General features: G+C 37.2%; 1 protein-coding gene across 1 annotated transcript in view; it reads right to left on the reverse strand.

Annotated features, from left to right (window-relative positions):
* Nucleotides 1–980: 980 nt before the first annotated feature.
* tbc1d15.S (TBC1 domain family member 15 S homeolog) overlaps nucleotides 981–21,539 on the reverse strand; it is a 46,271-nt gene continuing 25,712 nt past the window's right edge. The window contains exons 9-17 of the mRNA XM_018255951.2: nucleotides 18,617–18,720; nucleotides 15,045–15,139; nucleotides 12,725–12,841; nucleotides 10,703–10,803; nucleotides 10,244–10,343; nucleotides 8,979–9,076; nucleotides 4,585–4,701; nucleotides 3,390–3,476; nucleotides 981–2,362 (exon numbers count right to left, since the gene is read on the reverse strand). Of these exons, the coding sequence (XP_018111440.1) occupies nucleotides 2,150–2,362; nucleotides 3,390–3,476; nucleotides 4,585–4,701; nucleotides 8,979–9,076; nucleotides 10,244–10,343; nucleotides 10,703–10,803; nucleotides 12,725–12,841; nucleotides 15,045–15,139; nucleotides 18,617–18,720 (1,032 nt within the window). The 3' untranslated portion in view covers nucleotides 981–2,149. The remainder of the gene's footprint in view (nucleotides 2,363–3,389; nucleotides 3,477–4,584; nucleotides 4,702–8,978; nucleotides 9,077–10,243; nucleotides 10,344–10,702; nucleotides 10,804–12,724; nucleotides 12,842–15,044; nucleotides 15,140–18,616; nucleotides 18,721–21,539) is intronic.

Consider the following 21,539-nt stretch of genomic DNA (forward strand, 5'->3'; position numbering starts at 1 on the left):
TTCATTGTGTTAATTTTGAATATTAAAGTTTTTACAAATGATTTAAGGTCCTTGAAATTGAGACCAGATTTTGCCTATGTGTCCTTGGAATTAACAGGTTTGAATAGCAATGTACAAATATATGCTGTCTCACAATACAAGAATAAAGGCTTGAAATGTATAATATATATTATAAAACATTTATTTCTAAACTAAGCCACTGACATTACCCTCCTGTAGCAAGCAGATGCTTGCTTTCATGTTTTTTGAGTTACTACAAAATCCCTCTCATATGAGCCAATCTTCTAAGTTTTCTAGGGTGGAGTGAGGCCTTCAAGCTGAATATTTTGCTGTATTCGTTTCCCATGGTTGTTTCTTGGAAAACCAGGAATTCAGAAAAAATCTCAACAAAAAAGTAACATCAAAGTCACTTGTAATTCATTCTTTCCTTTTTCCTAACTGCTCATAACATTGCAAGTTTTCATATTTTGTTGGACATCCACTTTAAATAATGTGCATTATTTGTATATCTAGTAGAAAAGTTATAAATAGAACTTTTTGTGCCTTTATATAGCTCCACATTTATTATTAATAAAAACAAATATTCTACCAAAAAGTTATTTGAAAGAATTATGGAAAGACCATTCCCCATAGACCCAATTTTATCCAAATAATCCAAATTTCTAAAAATGTATTTTATTTTTCTCTGTAATAACAAAACAGTACCTCGTACTTGATTCCAAACTAAGATATATTTAATCCTTATTGAAAGCAGACTAGGCCTATTGGGTTTATTTAATGTTTTCATGATTTTCTAGCAGACTTAAGGTATGAAGATGCATATTACGGAAAGATCCGTTATCCAGAAAGCCCCAGGTCCCGAGCATTCTGGATAACAGGTCCCATAGGTGTACATTGCTGTAAATATGGCTGCATATGAAGTTATGTTTTACTACTCTATAAGAAAAAAACATTAAAGCAAATGAGAAAACTGCTTGAAATATCTGTACAAATCATTACAGATTTATTTAATTTTTACAGAATTTACTGTACAAGTGATACATTTAGTGATTTACTTCCAAAACATATGACCAGAAATCATGCAGGGCACTGAATGCTTCTGAAAATGCACCACTTACCGGTATTAAATACATCTGATTAAGTGACCAGTGTAAGATTAACTTGTTAAATTAAGTAACTATTCTGTTTTTTCTGTTGTTCTCACACCATTCTGCAGCAATATGTGCAGCATTGGATGCATCATAGAAAGAAAATATTACTGTGCTTAATGGAAATCGTTTCATTTAGCCATTATTTTTTTACTAACGCAGGAAAATATTGCAATGATGAGTATTAACTGAAAGTATTAATATTCAAATGATCTTTGGTTACAATAAATGTTTAATTTAATATTTTGCTCAAAATATATAATCTCTTTAACATTATATATATATATATATATATATATATATATATATATATATATATATATGTGTGTGTGTGTGTGTGTGTGTGTGTATAAATGTACATGGGAAAGGCAAGGGTAAATTAAACTGAGTAATATAAGTAGAATTAGGAAATTATTATAGGCTCTCTGTCTTCTGAAATGTTCTTGTAATGAAATACTTATGCATTGTAATTGTTCTATGTATTATTTGTATACTTTATATCTATTATCCCCATGTATTTTCCTCTGGGATTTTATAGGAGACTCTATTGAACACTGCAAAATGAGATTTAAAAAAAAAAAAAAAATGTAGTTGAGTTTTCCTTAAACATACACAGCTATCAGTAAAGTTAATACTACAACATATAGAAACATTATCAGCAGTTATAAACAAAACTTAAGCTTGTTGCACTTTTTTTAGGAATACAATATAAAACTTGTGATCTTCAAGTTGGTTTTTCTCAATTGCTGTCATGTAAGCCACCAAAAATAAATATTTCCAGTTTACAATGTAAACTTGCTTTATCACTGAAAGGCTTAAAGGAATGACAGAGTAAGAACCGAGGTGGGTTGTGTCCTCTAGAAAAATAATTTGTTCATATCTTTCTTTTTGAAAAGCTTTCATGAAAAGTTGCTGCTTGATAAAAATGTTCGGAATGCTCCAAAACCTGTTCATGTGAGTTTTCTTCAGAAAATTCCCTCGATTGACAGTTCCTAGTGTTATTAGGCAGAAGTTGGTGTGTGAAAACTGTTTGGCAAAGTTTCATGGGTTGCAGCACTTTGTGTTCCATTAGCAGCAATTACAGGCACTGGGACATACTGAGGTGTTGCATTTTTATGTTTTTTGGCACGGCTTTCTTCATTTGTTGTTTCATATGGTCCTGCAACACCATTGTTTTTTAAGCCAATAACATCACAAACATTCAGTGGTAAATCCTGCAACAAAAAGCAAACCAGAACTTTTACCAGGAAAATTGTGGTCAGCAGGTAGGCATCTTTTTATGCAAAAACTTATGCTTTTAGCATGGAGGTGTAAATTCTCACATTATCAGTCCTCAAAAATGATAACTTGATTAATCTAGATGGAAAGGTAAATTCTCAGTTGCACGTCACAATCAAAGATTTATTTAAGCTGACTGGAATGAATGTATTGTAGAGCACATGCTAGGAATGCATACACCCAGGGTTCTGGCTATTATGTTAGACATCCAGTCACTCCAGCCTTTATACATTACATTTTTGGCTAACTAACTATACTAGAAGCATTTTTTATTTTGCACAGCCTATCTATTTACTCAGTTTTTTTTGTCACACTGAACTGTTCCTTTAAGCAACTATGTAATGTATGTCTATAAAAAAAAACTCAATTGTTATTGAGATATTTACCTGGGAAATTAGCATTTCTTTGTAGAGCTGGAGTAAGAAGAGGCACCAGGGGAGGTAGTCGCCGACCAGTGCATTGAAACTAACCTTACCACCGTGTACTGGCAGAAGGAGCTTCAAAACTGACTGCATGTTATCTCTTAATTTGCATAGCTGTCCTCCCTATTACAACCTATAGGAAGTAATTGTTCTTCCTATTTATAAACTAACTGTTCTCTGTATTGTTACGGATCAAGCTGCCGGCCTGTGGGAAGGCGAGAGAGACAGAGTGAAGGTGGGGAGGTGTCATGCTGGGGCGGAACATAATTTATAGTATTGTGAGTTGTGCTTACTGAAGAGGACAACCCCTTTAAAGGAGAAGATAAATCATTCTTAAAACCTGATATTACTGACTACTGTATAGTTTCAACATTACACTTTGATCAAGACATGCAGCTTGAATGTATTATCATATCTTAGAATATAACTTTTTTATATTTTAGCTCAAAACTAAAATAATAGCTTTTACATCAAAAACAATAAAGAACTGCCAGTCCTACCCCTCCAGAGTGGCAAAAATATGCAGCCTACATCAAATTACCTTGCACTTCATCATCTGCAAAGAAATTGCTTCAGCTTTACTCAGAACATCATTAACATCCAGCTTCATGGAAAGTTCATTGATGTGCTAAATAACAAAAATGACAATAAATAACCGCCGGAGTGAGAAGGCAACTAAGCAGTGATTTACAATGATCTTGTAGTCCCAGTAATTTAGAATAAACATTTCCAAGATTTTGAAAAACAGTGCTGATGTTGAATGTTCACAGTTAATAATGTCTTTTCATTCAAATATGTTTAAATTTTAAATGTATACTGATGATGTTTGAATGGATTGGCATATCATAACTATAGTGTGTTTTGTGAGGACTTTGTGTGCATATTAGACAGCAAGAAGCAAAAATAGGAAAGTGAAATACAGGTAAACCCGATTTAACTGAAGATCAAAATTATAATAAAGTTATTAAAATAAATATATATATTTAAGGTCTGGTGATAGGTAACACAAACTCAAGAATCCAATGCAATAAAACCATGTGAGGTAGTGATGTGCGAGTCGACAAATGGTCAGCTTGCACCCATCCCTAATGCATCCCTTCATTATCCGCACCTGATCAGATCCATAGGTCCACGTCTATTCCTATATCTGTGCTCGACTGCCCTGTCTCTGAAGTCACAGAGGGGGCTGGGTGGGGCAGGGTAGGCACATGTCAGCAAATAGATGCAGAGCACAGATAGGTCATGGGAATGGCAGAAAGAGCAGCAGAAAGAGCTTAGGCCGAACCCGCACACAGCGCAAATATCTTGAGTGTCGGCACAACCCGCAGGTAAATGACAGGTCCCACAGGCTTCGGCCAAGCCCACACATTCATAATGCTTTTGATTTTTTATTCAAATTTCAAATAAAATGTTGGCATTGGTGCAGCCCACAAAAACTATTTTTTATTCTAAGTTGATCATATACAAGTCAAGGATGGTCTAAAGCCATCCATTCTGTGGAAAGGTTATACTTGAAATATCTATGCAATATAGCAAAAGATATAGAATAGAATAAACTGCAGTTTCAACTTGGGTAGATCTGTAAATAATATTTTTTGGTGATCTATATTTCCATTTTTTTTGCTCAGATTTGATTATACGACTTTTAGCCACATACCAACTGGTAATTAATATTATTTAATTTTGATATAATTTGTCAAATAAATACAAAGACTTTAGAAAATGACGCCACATACCTTAAGAATTTCATTAAATCCAAAATGTTGCTCCATTATTATTTGTTTTTCTGATTCCAGGATAGCACAGCAAATAAGCAGATGAAAATTCTGACAAGGCAAATCTGTCCATATAACCTGTAAGACAGGTACAACCTTTCAATTGATTCAAACAAAAAACTTGAATCACTAATACGAGTATGTATTGAGCTATTTAAAAAAAATGCTAAAATGGGCCTGGCCATGGATTCCTTTTCTCTTCATTTGTGCTATTTCTAAAAAAAAGATTGAAATTAAAGGACTCACATTTCATTGGATTTGTTCAGTAACCAGAATGAAAAAAAAATTAAATACATATCTCTCTCGCACAAACATATAAATATGTCAAATAAAATATTCCGTTTCTTAAGGTCATAATTTAGAAAGCACTGGAATGCTGATCTGATTCAGCTATTACTGAAATTTCAAGCAATATGAATACTAAAGGGAAGTTTAGAAACACATTAAGATAGCAGACAAGAGTTATGGGCTATGACAGATGGATTGGATGCTCTCTTCAAGCATATGTCAATCTAGTAACTGCATGGCAAACGGCAGCCTGTTTGCATGAGAGATGCTACATGAGTGCCCTCATCTGGAGCCTAGCACTAAGGACATTTTATGCAAGCAGGAAAATTCATCCATTACATCCGAACCTGCTTCTTTTTACACAAAGTGAAACATTTACACATGTATTATACACAGGCAGCAATAAAGTTTTGCTTTCTGCTATTTGCATGCAAATAATGAGATAACAATTGCAACATTTTTGATATTGTTGCACATTGGTAAATAAAGCCACATTTCCATTTGTGATTCCCAGACATGACTAAAAGATATGGCTGCAAATTGCAACACAACATTTTGCAGATTTTGTGTTTTAAACTAAACTGCTTTAACCATTATTACCACTATTATTACCTTTTACAATTTAAATCTTTAAAACCCTTATAATATGGTATTTCATAACAAATGCAATGCAAAACTGTTTCTAGAAAACAGGCTTCTGCACTGAAATCCATTTTTCAAAAGAGTAAACAGATTTTTTTATATTCAAGTTTATCAGAGAACAAGTCACATGACTTGGGGCAGCTGGGAAATTGACAATATGTCTAGCCCCATGTCAGATTTCAAAATTGAATATAAAAAAATATGTTTGCTCTTTTGAGAAATGGATTCCAGTGCAGAATCAGCACTATTAACTGATTCATTTTGAATTTTTTTTTCCCCATGACAGTATCCCTTTAAGGTCCCCATAGTATACACCTGTATAGCTAATGGAGGAGTATTGAAAAATAAATGCTCAATTTATTAACACATCTGTACTGCTCAATTGGCTTTGTGTATAGTTATATAAACATGGTCAAAAGTTATGTCTCTCTACACATGTAATATTAACAAGACCTGATTAAAAGGAAATGTTGACTGCTTTTATGGAATTTCGGGATTTAAATGTGTTGGAAATGAAAGGATGCTCCTTAAAATGGGGCCCAAAGTTATTCTGCAGATGGAGGGATATGGTTTAGAGGTCATGGCTAGTGATGAGTGAAATTTTTTTTCTCCAAGTTTCTCCTCAATGATGCCCATAGACTTTAACTGGTGAAAAAAAATTGTTGCACATCAGAAATTTGTCTTGCTTCAAAAAAAAAAAAAAAATTGCGCCCATAGACTTCAATGCATTTCAGGCAAATTTTCGACAAAGCAAAATGTGTCAGATTCGCCCATCACAAGTCATGGCAGCATCTAGTGTAATGGCTGTACCTTGTACAAACACACACGTAGCAACAACGCCATCAACAGAGAGACCCCTCTCTAAATAAGTCTTGTATAGTCACATAATACAAAAGACCTCAGTCAAAAGCATACCTCCCAACATTTTGCAAATAAAAAGAGGGACAGAAAATTTGCCACACGTATCACGGTGAAAAATTTTTGTCCACGCCCATTGTGTGACCACAACCCCTTCTTACCATGTTCATTTTACGAAATTTGTAAGGTTATCTCTGTGTTTTTTTCCCCAGTTATTACAGTTTTCTTATATTGTTACAATTACTTATGTGCTTATCTCAACTTGTAACAAAAGTATCTTATATGCAGCTGTGGCTGTTCTGGGCTCTCCGCCAAAAGCCAATTGAGTTAGAAACTTTGTTTCTTTTTCTGGCTGTTCAGTGCAGAGAAAAACGGGACTTTCCAGTACAAATGAGGGACTGCAGGTTGAGCTGTCAAAAGAGGGACTGTCCCTCTAAAAATGGGACTGTTGGGAGGTATTTTAAGCCATTTTGGATAATTGCGTTGCATTTTACCATAATACTTTTGCATAAGTAAGTCCTCCGAACACAGAATCCTGAATAGGTTATTTTCATATTTTACTGCACAATTTATTAACTGAATTTACTGAATTTATTAAATGATAACCGAGGCTCACCTGTTGTGGTACAATATAGTTTATACTTTTCATGATAACATTGTTAAAGTAAAACTATTAAACTACAAGTAGTACAACTAACATTTGCTTGCTCCATGGGAAGTGATTTTCATGCTCCATGCTGTGCACCTGTAAGAGAGTGAATTGTGTTTGGGTGGGTGAAAGGGTTAAAATGTTATTTGTGAATTATGTGATGTTAATGAGAATTTGTATGTAACACTGTGTAAATGGTTATTTCAAAAAACCACTAGGTGGCAGTAGAGTGTTATAGTTAGAAGCAGTTCTGTGTTCCAACCCCTAGAGGGAATTTCCCCAAACTGAGTATAAAAGGGCAGCCACACCCATAGTCAGAGGCTTTTTGATGGGAGGAGGCGAAGTGATGCAAGGGTTCGCTGAGAAGAAGAACACCAGCCCGGAAACAGGTAGTTCACTAGACAGGAAGTTTCAGTAATAGCTGGCACTAGGTGTCAGAGATAGGGAGCAAGAAAGGGTAGTCTTTTGCCCCGACAAGGAGCATAGTCGGATTAGGATCCGGGGAATAATTCCCAAGATAGGGTAATAGTGGTGAGGTTGTTAGGCAGGAGAGGGTGGAAGTAGAAGACTTCAAGTCCAGGTGGCTGATACCCGCCGGAGTGGTCAAGGGGCACTGGTCGAGTGTCGGATGATCGAAGCGGGGGACTGGTGGAATGGTGAAGGGGTGTAGTGGTGCACCAGATCACCGAGCCAGACCGATGAGGACCAGCAGGTTGTGAGTAAAAAGTAATCCTATTCTAAACGCTGGGTAGTAATGCACAGACTACTAAGTCGGAAAGCAATTGAAAAGTTTAAAGTGGAAACGACTGTTGAAAGGTCTGTTGAGATTTGTATCTGACTGCCAGTGACGTACCAGAAAAATAAACAAAGTTTCATTTTTTAAGAATTGGTGTTTTCGACTTCTTATGTTGGGGGCAGCGCCGATTCTAATGAAGATGCCGCCTGAGGCGGCTCCTTAAATGCCGCCCCTCCCCTCGCAGAAACACTAGTGCGGAGAGCGCAACTGCGCTCTCTCGCACTAGTAAAGCCGAATTTCCGGTTTCAAAACAGGAAATTCGGCTCTTTAAAGTGACAGGAGCGGCTTTTTGCCGCCCATGGAAACTCATCTGGCGCTGCCGCCTGAGGCGAGCGCCTCAGCTCGCCTCATTGGCGGAGCGCACCTGGTTGGGGGTCTGTGTCAAGAAATTCCCCTTACACACTTACATTGTTATTTTCTATTTATCATTTCTACTCTTTTATAAACAGTGTAATATAAAACTGTGAAAGTCATGTTGCATTAAACATTCATGATACAGAAGGAATCATATTAAGTTACATCTCTAAGATGGTTAAGACTTATGCCATACAGTATATGTATATATGTATCAGGACTAATGGCAGTACTCTTCAAAAAGAAAGAGAGCACAGTCTATACGTAGTAGACACGAGTATCCCAGTCACATTCAGGGCTAAATTACTCAATGATGGCATAAGTATTAGCTAAGAAGTATCAGAAATACTTATAGAGGTTGCTCCGTTTTTACATTTAATAGGATTCAAACAGTGACTTTCTTAGACTAAGACTGATCTATACATCTTGATTAGAGGATGGCAGCATTTTCAGCCTGAGAATATAAAAGAGTGGATTAATGCTGAAAAACAAGTGGATTAATGCTGAAAAATAAAAAAATAAAAATTCCTGTTCATTTTCCTCCTTGCCATCCAAACCACTGCAAAAAAGTTAAATTAAAAATAAACAGTTGTGTCCTTCCAACTAGTTTGAAGTATCTTTGCAAATGTATGAGTCTATGGAAGCATGTGTCTCTAAACAGTGCTTCATCACTCTCTCCAGCACTAAATATATTTATATATACATGCATGCAAAAACACAGATTTAGTTAAAAAGGCTCTGTCATGTTTGCAGCAACAGTAGACTTACCTCCCACAATCGTAGAGTATCTTGAAAATTAAATTCCCTTTTAAATCTGATAAGAAGCCACCGGAAACAGAAATACAAGTATCCAGAGTCCTGAGATTCTAAAAAAAAAATGGATCAGATAGATAGTTGGACAAGTATTGCAAGACATCTGGCAATGTAATATATCAGTACAGAACATAATTACCATTAAAAGTATTATTGTCAATCCACTAGTATAGTCAAAGGTAAATACAAACTGGTTGAGGTTGCTCAGATGCTTTTCTAAACAGACAATCTTTTAACTTTTAGTTCTCCTGAACTGTAAAATGGAGAGAATAAGCCTAATAAGCACATGCAAGTCTCTTGAATGGCACTAATAATTCAGGTTAATTAATGAAAATTTTTATCCTTAGAATAAATTAAATCTAGAAACACTGCATCAAATGTATCAGTGTCAGATGACCTCCATTACAATAAACAGATTGCTTTGCATTGGGAACAAATATATTGTTTACCTGGCATCCTTGTGACAAAGGAAAAATGCAAAACAAAAGGACATTATGCTGACAAATTATGGATTTACAAAACATATTTTTTGTATCATTTATTTATGCTGAGAACAATAATGGCACTTCCGTTTTGAGAGATTTATTATTAAAAACATTAGCTTGGTAAGTTAGGAAATAGTAGACTGAAATCAAATACATATATGGGATCCGTTTTCAGGAAACCCATTATACAGAAAGCTCAGAATTAGGGGAAGGCCGTCTTCCATAGACTCAATTTTATCCAAATAATCAAAATTTTTAAAAAAGAATTCCTTCTTCTCTGTAATAATAAAACAGTACATTTAGAGGCAAAATAAGCCTATTGGGTTTATTTAATGTTTACACGATTCTCTAGTAGACTTAAGGTATAAAGATCCAAATTATGGAAAGATTCCTTATCTGGAAAACCCCAGGTCCCTACTATTCTGGATAACAGGTCCCATAACTATACTGCACAATAAAAGAGAAAAAAATATTTAGTATTAACCTTTAAAAATGGTATCCAGTTCACAAAGGGCTCCTTGTACTTTTAAGACTACTGAACTATACTCTTTATCCTAGCTCAGTACTATTTTTAGCTTTGTAGCGAGGAGTTTATGAAGCATTCAGAGGAAAACATGTATATGCCTTTGATGCTGGCAGCTGAAATTGTATTATCCCCTTGACTAGTTCCCTTGTGCATGACTCAAGATGCTTGTCACTCCATTTACAGTAAAAGCTCTTTGAATCCATACTTACCAAGGTAACTGCAGAAACCACTGTCCAGTAACCGCAGCAAAGTACTCAAATTAACTAGCTGCAGCTTCATTCCTTGCATCTGCTCCTCAAAATTCTGATGCTGGAAAGATATGTGAAGAAATGGGTTTGGATAAGATGTTTGCTGGTTTTATGGGAGCTTGTTTTTTTGTAACAAGCATTAACATTTGTGTGCCTGCAGATCACACAACTAATTGACCGTTATTTGGGTTAATAACAGATATTAGTTCAAGTTCAACCCTTAAAAGCACCCCAGCACTTTCCTGAAAGAGGTAAATACCAGTAGCATCTTACAGTAATACCGAAAGACAGAAGTAAATGTTGTACAACCAGAATATCTCCTGATTCAGTTATATTTCCTTGATAAAATAAATGCATCCCCAACAAAAAAAAATTTAAAATGATTTATGCTGTAATATTTTTAAACTATTTGGTACTTACCATTTGATCCATGTATGATACAAAGCACCAAAAGGCATCTACTTCATTCTCCATAACATAGAGAACAGGAGAAAGCAAGTCACTCATGCCTTGCACATATCCTAAAACATAACAAAAAAGCAAATAGCAACTAGAAGTAAATATATGCTGCTTAAAGATAACAAAAGTAAAAATATGACCATCAAGTCAGACAATGGCTTCACACAATATTAGAAATGATAATTGAAATCAAAGTACCAATTTCTACTACAAGCCATAGAATGCTTAAAATAATGTAATAAATTCTACATTTAAAAATGTTTCATTTGCTTTATCATGTAATAAGAATGCTGCCTGTTCCTGCTTAAAGACAGATTTTACTTATTGCCACCAACTATTCAGTAACAGGTTGCTCTCTTCCTTTTGCTGCCTACACATGTAATGGCATGAGGCACAACTCCTTCCTTTTGCTGACCATTCATTGTGCAAGCTAGTGATTTCTGGATCGACACAAATTTGACCCACACCCGACCCTAACCCATCAGCTCCCAACCCACACCGACCATAAACCAGCCAGTACCTCCATTTATAGGCCCGTGCCCAACCCATCCATCTCTGGCATTGCAAAAGGAGACAGGGCAGGCGTGCACCTATAAATGGAAGCTGCCAGAGCCGAAAAACCGGCACAGTAAGGTCACGGATGGGAAGAGCAGAATAAAAGTGCACCCGTACCCACCGGTGACCCGCAAAAATGTGTGTGGGAGTCTGTCCGAACCTGCTTGACCTGTGGTTTTCACGCCATTCTGCACAGCATTAGCACACACCAAGGATTTACAGGTACCACAATTTCTTTTATATTGCATAACTTTATTAAGGCAAACTTTGTAAGTCTTTTGGACAGTATAGTATGTTGAACAATGTATATGTTATATGTTATGGGCCTTCATTACCCAGCACTTGTTAGCCCACGTGGGAAGTGCCAGGGAATAAAAGCACAAAACGCAAGCTAGTGTGTCGCGTTCCACCAGTGTTCTTTAATATGTGATTGCCATGAGGCACTTGATGCATCTAATTCCATGGACCATATGAAATAAATTTAAAAAGGTAGTGCATGGTAATCAAACTTCAAGAAAAATTAGGGTCGAACTGAATCCAGGATTTCAGCTCAGAAGACTTTTTGCAGGATTCAAAAAAAAAATTTTGAAACAGCTTGACCATATCTAATTCAAATCCTTAGTGTTGTAAAGCTCTGGAAAAAAATGTTTCTTTACAAATAATGTACTTTTTAAATCAAATATAAATTCAAATTATGGTTTAGTTCAGAAATCACCCATTTTCCAGAGAATCCCATATTCTGCCAAATCAAAAACTTGGATTTAAAAAAAAAATAAATGGATTTATGACAGTGCTCCGTAAAAGTAGTTTTTTTCTGTACTTTCTGTACAACACTGTTTATAAGATTGCAGAGTGAAAAAAGCCTTAACAAAGACATGCAGGAAAACAGGGAAGAAAAAGTCAGCTGGTTACATGTATTTTGGTAGGATGATCCTGACAAATTTCATTGTACCATGGATACGAGCACATCGGGCAGGTTTTAAAATTCAGTTGGGGTAATTTAGGAGTACTAATATTATACATGAAATTTTAATCTGACTATGACAAATACTAAACCTTGTGATTCTAGCTTTGCTTGCTTTTTCTCTTAATGTTAATGTTACACAGTTTGCCTATCAAAGGACCTTTCCCACAGAAAAGATTAAAGTATGTACGTCTTTGGCCAATCCTATAAAGCAATCTTTAAAAGTGAATAAAAGTTAAATAAAAGAAAGTATGCTGCTGCTAGAAGATAGAAAAATCCTCAACAGCTATACTAATTAAGTTGGTATCAGTCAAGGTTTCTTTTTCTTTTAAACTGAAAAACACATAAGGGACTGTAAAATGTAAAATACTGAAAAAATTCTCTTATGTCTTGTCCAAAGTGTGGTATCTAATTGCTTTAAAAAGACAGAGAGGGAGAAAAGAAAATGAATATCCACTACTTACCAAGATCAAAATCATACATACAATATGTCATTAAAATGTCATGAAGTAAATTTAATCCTGGATTATCCGGACCCTCGTAAAACTTGTTTGTTCTATCTGTGCGGTTGACATCTTTTTCTAATGTAAGAGATAAAGAAAATGACATTAAATATTTGACAGGGGAAAGAGAAGCCCTGCTCATTTTCACTAGAACTAGATCTTCAACATTCAGTGTGCTAGCCTAAGTACATCCACTAATCTTTAAAGAGCTTAACATGACAGCTACAGCTCATGAATGCCAGACAGAAAAAAAATTACACCGTGTTTAGAATTTAAAAGGACATTACTGCTTAAAGGAGAAGGAAAGGCATCATGCACTTGGTGGGTGCCGAATGTTAGGCACGCCCAAGTGATTGTATTGACTTGAAACCCCAGGCCGGTGCTCCTATCAGCAGAAAACTGCACTGGGCCAGGGTTATACCAGTGAGAACCATGGAGTGATCCTCTTCCATCTTCCACTTTCTTCAAGCCGCTTCACATGCGCAGTAGAAGTCGGCTATTTCATTCAACTGCACATTTGTTTGCCCCGGGAAATTTGAAGCAAGAAGCCGCCGGAAGAGGATCGTTCTGTGGTGCTCACTAGTATAACCCCAGGCCGGTATAGTTTTATGCTGATAGGAGCACCGGCCCAGGGTTTCAGGTAAGTCAATACAATCACTTGGGGGTGCCTAACATTTGGTACCCCCAAGTGCAGGGCGCCTTTCCTTCTCCTTTAAAACAGATTTTTGCATAGCTTAATGGAGAAATCTTAATAAAAAGAAGCACGTTCATAAATGAAGCACTGAATTTTACACTTTTAATTTGTCTTTTTAAGTTGGATTTATAAAAGGAAAATATATTTTAGGACATCAAAAGCACAAAAACTTTGTGCAATAATTTTCCAAACAGGGTAGAGCACCGCTATATCATTTCCCTCAGCAACTGTGTGCAACATACATTTTTAAATGGATAGCCCTCGAACTTAACTTAGTATGTTATAGAATGTCCGATACATAGCCAATCGGACCCTAGCAAATAAATAGCTACTGAAATAAAAAACTGGCTGAACAAAAAGCTAAAGCATTAAAAAAAACAAATGAAGACCAACTGCAATTTGTTTTCTGAATATTATTATTACATTGTACTAAAAACAATTAGAAGGCAAACTACCCCTTCAAGACATCTTAAGAAATGCTTAATGGAATAATAGTTCTTAAAGGAGACCCTGTAGAAAAAAACCCTGTACCCCCACCCCATGTAGACCCCCTCCCTCCTCCCCCCAGGGAAATGCCCCATACTTTATACTTACCCTCAGCGTAGATTCTGGGAGCAGACTTCACGGCATCCATCTTCCGGGTCCTTGGTAAGCTGACTAGGAGATCGGTATGTTGGATGTGCAGTTGGAGCAATTTGCCGGTTTTCAACAACTGCGCATGTGCTGAAATTGACGGAGACTACCGATCTCCCAGTCAGGGTTTTTTTTCTACAGGGTTTCCTTCTCCTTTAATTGAATATTTTGGTTTCTTGGTAAACAAGTATACTTCTTTGAGTACCAGTTATCTTTAATTTATCAACACAATGTGTTGCCAGTAAAAATGTGGTGTAAAACAGATCAACTTAGAAATGGAGCCATTAGCTGCAGCGCAGTTAAAAACATCACTTAAAGGAAAACTATACCCTCCCAACAATGTAAGTGCCTATAAAAATATAAATATTATAATAATATACTTTTAATATACTTTTTACTAGTATGTGGATGATCCCAAATAGAAAATTGCTATTTTGAAAACCCCCCCCCCTGGATCCAAGCACACAAACAAACCATACATGTTAGGTCACATGAGCCGTCTCCCACTTATTTGCAGCTGGTGGCAGTCCAACGTTATATCACATTTGAGGGGGACTACCATACATCAGGCCCCGTAGTCTGGCCCACCCCACAGCTTTGGGGTCTGCTGTATGGTACTTATGCCACTGACCTGAACCCTTGTGGTAAGGTATTGTTTTTACATTTGCCTTCGCCTTAAATGTGTTTGCCTATCTGTACACCTTCAATTTTGCACCATAACTGTTATAATCTAAAAGTCTCTCTTTGTTTACTGTACAATAGAGCCGACTCTTAAAAAAGTATACAAATATATATATATAGAAAAAAGGGATATTTGTTATTTTTAATAGACACCCATTATCGTTGGGTTGTTACTGCTGTCATTTAACCAAACATCCTAGAATCATTCTCATACATTACAAAAATGTACACAAACTGCTACACAATAAGAAAGATTAGAAGAAAAAAACATACCTATTAAACTTCTATAATCTCGGAGTTTGGAATTTCGCTTCTCTTGTTCTTCACTGACTGACTTCCACTGAAGTTTCATTCGAAAATACTCGTCTCTAAAGTAAACAAAATACATTTTAAATTTAAAAAAAGGAAGGGAATCATTTATATAGCACCACAGGGGATCAAACCAGAGTTTCTTGCATGAGACCCCACATCACAAGCTGACTTAACATCCAGCTAACTACTGATGACATGACCATACTGTGTGTTGCTGTGAATGTAGCAGACGGAGACTACCGATCTCTACTTGTGAAGGGACTTATGGAAATGATAAACAATCTATGTAATTCACTGTTTAAATGTGTAGAATCCATATAAAAAGGGATAATAAATAAAAAGAATAAATACATTTACAGTATCCTACGTAATCCAACAGAAAAACAAAACATCACAAATATGAATACCATGGTCCTTCGGAATGCTTTGTAAAGATGCATATGATAGCTCAAACTATGTGAAATGCAAAGACACCAGTATAGGAACGGTGCATACATATTGCCTTTGTGCACCATTATGGCTGCTGGACAGTGACCACTGGCTTATTGATTCCCAGCTCTTTCATGTGGAACCCATCAGATCTGGTTCCCCAGATGCCTAGTGATTCATCCATTCATAGTACTGTCACACTATCACTACCAACAGACTGAATCAATTAGGGAAACAGAAAGTATAGTACCATACGTGGATCTGCATGCTCTATGGATTTACATGAATGAGATCTGATCTGATCCCATCTGATGATAGGTTGACGCCAACTGGAGGGAACACAAATGGTGTCCTTCATTTGACTCATGTATTAAAAAAAGCTGCAAAAAATAAGCTGCTTCACTTCAACCTTGACCTACAAAATTAGAGCTACAACTAGGCTATGGGGCCGATTCATTAAAGGTCGAAAAAGTGAGTGTTATTTATAGCATGACTTAAAAATGTTATCACTTCTTATATTTTTAGAATTAACAATTGATTCACTAAAAGTTCGCTTAAGAAGTGATATTTTTATGTTCATTTTAGCTGAATTGTGTGCAGAATTTTATAGCATGCATAATTTTGTGTGATATTTTTAAGCATTTGATATAGTCACACATTATTAGTGCAATCTATAGCATCTAAGACATGTGATATCACTGGCAGAGTAGAAGACTCTTTTTACAGTTTTCTAGTCATTCCTTTCCCTGGGAAACTTAATATAATTCCATGACACAGAAAGTAGTGCTTTCTGGGCCTGCCCAAGGTATCATGAAAATGTATTAGTGGCTGTAGGTAAGTCTCCAGTTCCTCATAAGGTCACACTGGGCGATTCGGGGAGATTTAGTCGCCTGGCGACTAATCACCTCGTCTTTGTGGTGACCAATCTCCCCGAATGTCTTACCTCTGTCTTGCGCCGGCTAAAATGAAAAATCGACTGCAGCATGGCAGACGCGTAACTTGGTATTCCGAAGTTGCCCGAAGTTTCCTCGCTTATCATTTTAGCCGGCGCAAGTCAGAGATAAGGCATTGGGGAAATTGGTCACCACAAAGACGAGGCGATTAGTCACCACGCGACTAAATCTCCCCGAATCGCTCAGTGTGACCTTAGCCTAAAGGTCTTTAATTGCTGCCCAAAGCTGATGTTGTTTAGTAACGCCTACTCCTAGAAGGTGTTAAATTTCACAGTAATTATTGTACTATTTTATGCTTTTATCAGTTAAAAGATGTTAGTGAATAATGCGTTAGGATTAATTCTATTCTATAAATATTGCATTGCCATTAGAATACCGCTGTGCAGAAATGTAGAATTAACGCTTGCGATGTCTATTAACGCATGTGAAAATACTTTGATGAATCTTTCCTTGAATAACGCACAAAACTGTGCTTTAAGGCCTATCAACCTTTTGTGAATCAGTCCCTTAATATCCTACTTTTGATTGTCAAAACGCAGTTTGCATAAATTTGATTTTGGTAACTGTCACTGTAAAACACTCATTTTCATGCATTTATCATTTGTACTTTGAAGTACTATGAATGTTTGTATATAAGGATCACTGCATTTAAATGTCAGTTAAAGTAAACTAATTGGGTATGATAGGTAGTAGAGCTGGGATAATAAACAGCCTGTTCACAGCCCTCAAGCAAACAAACTAAGCATGAATTATCTTGCAGAAATGAAAGCATTGTACACACAGCTCTTGGAGGGAATTGAAGCGCAAGGTAAGCTTAACAGCAACATAGCACAACTCATCCCAATGACTTTCTGAAGTGCATATGGAACAAAAAAAAAAAAACCTGTCACACAGGCAGAGGCTAGATTTTTTACAATCACAATTTTTGTTAATTTTTATGGATTATTTGATTTAAGAAACGTCAGATATCAATGCTACATAACAATAATTTTAAAATATCAAATAACCCTACCAGCAATTTTTATCATTATACTGACATTTTAATGAATACTTATTTCCAAACATAGGTGTAAAATTGCAACGGCAAATCTCAACTTTAGGGAACAAATTGCTTATTGGCAGCTACTGGTACCTGCACTGAAGGAATGGTTACCTAAAAATGAATTTTCCTTGGCAGCTCTTTCTTTCTATACTCCTTCTGTCAAGAGTTGAATTGAAAATTCAAATTTGAAATTTGAATTTTCGAGTTTATTTTATGGTCAAAACTGTCGAATGCGACTAGGGAGTTATTCAAATTCAATTCTTAGATTTTTGAGACATATCGTACACTGGCCCTTTAAGAACTCGAATTCGACTATTCGCCACCTAAAACCTGCTGAATTGCTGTTTAAATCAATGGGAGACTTTGAGGTTTTTTTCATAGTTTTTAAAATTAGAATTGAATTCGATTTGAGTTTTTTGGTCAATCCTATTTACCCGAGTTTAAAAAAAAAAGATTTTTTATAAAAATTTCGAGTTCATGGGAGTTGTAAAAATAAATTCGAAATGTGACCCTTGATAAATGTGCCTCTAGAAGTCAGAAAAAAGGACTGATTGTAAGGCTAGATTTTAGAAAATTTCAATGTAGTAAAAACACCACTGCCACCTGCCATTGACTTTAACGGCAATCACCTGTCACTGCTCTCATAGCAGATTTTGGCCCCAAAATGTTCAACTGTTCATTTTTGGGCAGTGATAAGCAGATGCCACTAGAGTTAATGGTAGACTGCACACACATCTCTCTTGACATTCAACTGTATGCAATCGGCCTTCAATATAGTATTGTAGTAGACATGGCCCTATTAATGTTTGCTGGTTATTAGAACAGGGGGTAAGGGAAAAGTTAAATTGTGACCACTTTAAGCAAGTAGGATGAACCTTTACACTGTTTCATGAACACTCTCAATAGGGTTAATTTACGATTGTTTAATGCACTGCAAAGTCTAAAAGGCATTCACTACAGTGTTTGCATTAATGTAGGCTTACTATAACTCTGGAGCTTTATTAGGAGTTTCACCATAATTTATCATATGTTTGTAATGTTATACATTGCAAATGATACATTTCAAATAAAGAACACTTTTTCTTTGCCAAATTATTGTCTACACCTACGTTTTTCTTTTATGCAATTGAGCTCGTTCCTCTCTTGTACTGTCCCATGGAAAGTAACCCAGAAGAAATTTCCAAACCTCTTTCCTTAAGGCATGACAAAGACCCTGAAGAAAATGATATCAAGGTAAAGGGAATTGTATTCAAATTCATAAATGAATCATTAACAAGGAAGCTATTACCATTGTAGTACGTACACCTCTGTTTAGCAATAATGATCTCTGGCATGGGTACAGTCCCACAGGGCAGGATTCAATTAAAAGGAGATTTATGTGCTTACTATTAAATTCTTTTATTCAGATATGAGGGGGACACATGGACCATGGGGTGAAGGGACCTGCCCATCATGAGGAAGGACACTGATGACATCAGATACCTGTATTAATGTGGCAGGTTTAAACCACCTTGGGCAATAAACAAGGGACAGTACGGAGCACTGCCCTATTTTCATGAAAGACCAGGAAGGGTTCAGAACAGGATAGTGCCCCAGGTATGACACAACCATCTGTCTAGCTGGCCAGAAACACAGTCCATGTGAAGAATCACAATCCCACCTCGTTTTGTGGTTTCAAAGGTGGAATCCAGAAGGGTGGTCAGAAGCAAATTCAGGTCCCACAGCAGGACTGCATGCCTGAACGGAGGTGAAACAAGGGGAACACTCTGAAGGAAGGTCCAGACATCATCCGAAAGATTATCCTCTCTTGGAAAAGGACAGAGAGGGCAGATACCTGGGCTTTCAGAGAACCCAGTCTAACCTTCTGGAGACCTGCTTCACAGTAATCTGAATTCCCCAAAGGGCACTTCTTCAGAACTGCACTACATATGGTAAGTCTCCCACACCCTATGAAATACCCTAGAGGTAACTGGTTTGTGAGCTTTGAACATAGTCAGGATTACGTAGAAAATCCCTTTCACCTTAGCACTGCCGCCACAAGCTCCATCCTGTTATGGCAAAGAGTTGAGGATTGTGGTGAAACACTGGGCCCTCATATAGCAGCTGAGGGAACGAAGGAAGTGCTACAGGGGGCTCCAATGACAGGTCGAGAAGGTTAGAATACCATGATCTCCTGGGCTACTGAAGAGCCACAAGGATTACTGTCACTAGTTCTCTTGAGATCTTTTGTAGCATGTGAGGTAGCATGGGTGGAGGTGGGAATACATACGCCAGTCGAAATCGCCAAGGCATTGTCATGGCATCCACACCTTCTGCTACTGGATCCCGATACTGTGTTAAGAATCTGGGTACATTCTGATTGTGCCTGATTGCTATTAGGTTGATCTCTGGCTCTCCCCACCACTGGGACCTGAAAAGAGTCCTGGCACAGTTCCCATTTTCCTGGGTCCAACTGGTGCCGACTGAAAAAGTCAGCCTCCACATTGGCCACTCCAGGGATGTGTATCGCAGATATCTGAATGTCAGTCTTTTCTACCCACTCTAGAATGAAAGGCACCTCTTGGTTTGCCAATAAGCTTCTTGTGGTGCCCTGCCGGTTGATGTACACAACTGCCATGGCATTATGCAATTGCATTTGAACAGCCTGATTTCCGACAGGTGCTACCACTACTGAAAAACCCTGAGAATGGCCTGAAGTTCCATGATGTTTATAAGCATGTTTGTTTCGCTTGTTGACCACCAACCCTGAGAGGAGAGCCTTGAAACGTCAATCCCCAACTGGTGAGTTTGGCATCCGTAGTCATGATTTGCCACACTGGTTTCTGGAATACCCTTCCCTGATTCAGGCATCCAGCTCTCATTCATTAGCAATCCAGCTCTGAGCGTTCCGTGCAGATCCTAGGAGGGCTATTCTCTGGTGTAGCGAAGTTCCTGATTTCGACTCGAGCTGCCAAAGACAGTCCAAAAGCTACATAATAAAAATGATAGTTGCAAAATGCAAACCTGAGGAATTGTTGGTGCAGAAGTAAGATGGGGACATCCAGATATACATCCTGGATGTCCAGAGATGCTAGGAAGTCTCCGTGTTCCAGAGCTCTAAAGATGGTGCTAACCAACTCCATCTTAATCATGTGGTATACCACCAATTTGTTCAGAAGTTTGAGCTCTAGGATGGGTCGAAAAGACCCGTCCTTCTTTGGCAGAATAAAACCGTTTGAGTGAAACTCTTGAAACCTTTTGTGCGGAGGAACGAGAACAATCACCCCCCCCCCCCCCGTCTTGAGAATATAGTCTATCATGGAGAGGAATGCTAACAGTTTTGCTGTTACTTGATGATACCAGGTTACAACTGCTCACTCACTAAGGCTGATGAAAGAAAGGGCAGAGCCAACCGAAATAATGTGAATCTTGAGGAAGGCCTCCAGTTTTTTATCAGTGGGGTTCTTGGATGCTGAGGAATCAGTAACTGGAAGGAAATAAGCCTTGGCGAGAGACAGGGGCATCCACCACAGGTGGTGTGCTTCACTTGTAGATGTATTCCGTTGGAAAGGGATATTGTCTTGAAAAATGTTTGTTAACCTGAAATTTCTTGTCCAGTTTGCCACTGCTCCTGAACAAGAGTCTGCAGTTGTTCGTGGGCAGGAAAGACTGCTGATAACTTACATTGTCTCTTGAAGGAAAACTATACCCCCCAAACAATGTAGGTCTCTATTAAAAGATACTGAGTAAAACAGCTCATGTGTAAAACCCTGCTTCATGTAAATGAACCATTATCATAATAATATACTTTTCTAGTAGTATGTGCCATTGGGTAATCATAAATAGAAAATTGCCATTTTAAAAAATAAGGGCCGCCCCCTGAGATCGTAAGATTCACTGTGTACACATACAAACCACATGTAAGGTCACATGAGCCAATTAACAGACAGAGTTCTGCCTTTTGCTTCCACACTTCTTCCTGTTACAGTTAGTGTTGTAGTATTTCTGGTCAGGTGATCTCTGAGGCAGCACAGATAGAGTCACGAAATGGTG

The sequence above is a fragment of the Xenopus laevis genome, chromosome 3S (assembly GCF_017654675.1).
Source record: "Xenopus laevis strain J_2021 chromosome 3S, Xenopus_laevis_v10.1, whole genome shotgun sequence".
In the NCBI taxonomy this organism is placed as follows: Eukaryota; Metazoa; Chordata; class Amphibia; order Anura; family Pipidae; genus Xenopus; species Xenopus laevis.